Source organism: Penaeus monodon, chromosome 22 (genome assembly GCF_015228065.2).
Source record: "Penaeus monodon isolate SGIC_2016 chromosome 22, NSTDA_Pmon_1, whole genome shotgun sequence".
Taxonomy (NCBI): Eukaryota; Metazoa; Arthropoda; class Malacostraca; order Decapoda; family Penaeidae; genus Penaeus; species Penaeus monodon.
In genome coordinates, this window is record NC_051407.1 from 36,423,246 (window position 1) to 36,424,166 (window position 921).

At 35.8% G+C, this 921-nt stretch overlaps 1 protein-coding gene across 1 annotated transcript in view; it reads left to right on the forward strand.

Annotated features, from left to right (window-relative positions):
• LOC119587101 (inactive selenide, water dikinase-like protein) overlaps positions 1–721 on the forward strand; it is a 21,052-nt gene extending 20,331 nt beyond the window's left edge. The window contains exon 7 of the mRNA XM_037935849.1: positions 386–721. Within this exon, the coding sequence (XP_037791777.1) occupies positions 386–592 (207 nt within the window). The 3' untranslated portion in view covers positions 593–721. The remainder of the gene's footprint in view (positions 1–385) is intronic.
• Positions 722–921: the final 200 nt, after the last annotated feature.

Below are 921 nucleotides of genomic sequence, written 5' to 3' on the forward strand. Positions count from 1 at the left end.
ACAGCAGCATATTGAATATAGAGTGCATGACAATCTTCACCCATCCATCTCAAACTCAACCTCAGCCCCTGCCCTTCCCTCCCTCCCACCTTTTACACCCTTTAATGATAATGGGTATTTCTGTGATATTGTTATTAGTGACAAATAATGGGGTTTTCTTTATTGCATGTTTGTTTGTTAAAGTGTGTCATTTTTATGTAATACTTCTGTTTTTAGCCCTACAGTTAGGCTTTTGAACTGTTTAACCTCAAAAATAATGTGAGGCACCATATAATAAAGAAATGTAAAAAGAAGAGAAGAAAGAAAAAAACAACACAATCTAAAGTGCATTGTACTTGACCTTCTTTTACAAATGAGTATTTTGAATCATGTATTCTTCTCACAGGGGTTGAGTGCAGAAACCTCGGGAGGCCTCCTGATTTGTCTGCCCCGTGAACAGGCTGCAGCGTATTGTAAAGACATTGAGAAACAAGAAGGATATCAAGCATGGATTATCGGCATTGTAGAGAAAGGAAATCGAACAGCCCGCATTATTGACAAGCCGCGGGTTATTGAAGTTCCAGCGAAAGAAAAAGATGGGGAACTGTGGTAGGGAAATCCCACTTGGAAGTTGCTGAGAGATCATCTTCATATCGCACATGTGACAATGGATGGATATAGTTATGATGTACTCATTCAGTAATTTTCACGTTATATATAGAATACATTGTGATCAATCCATGGTTTCCATTTTTATATATTTCAACTTGCATCACCACCATAGTTGTTGAAGTAAAACCCTTTTTGTGCTTATCAAGTAGGGCTGAATCAGTTACTCTTTGATTTTTATTTTAATAACCACTGTTCTTGAAAATTATGTAAAAATAATTTTCAGTGCTTTAAATTTACTGTTGTTTTGTTTGATTTCATATAAAGTGTATA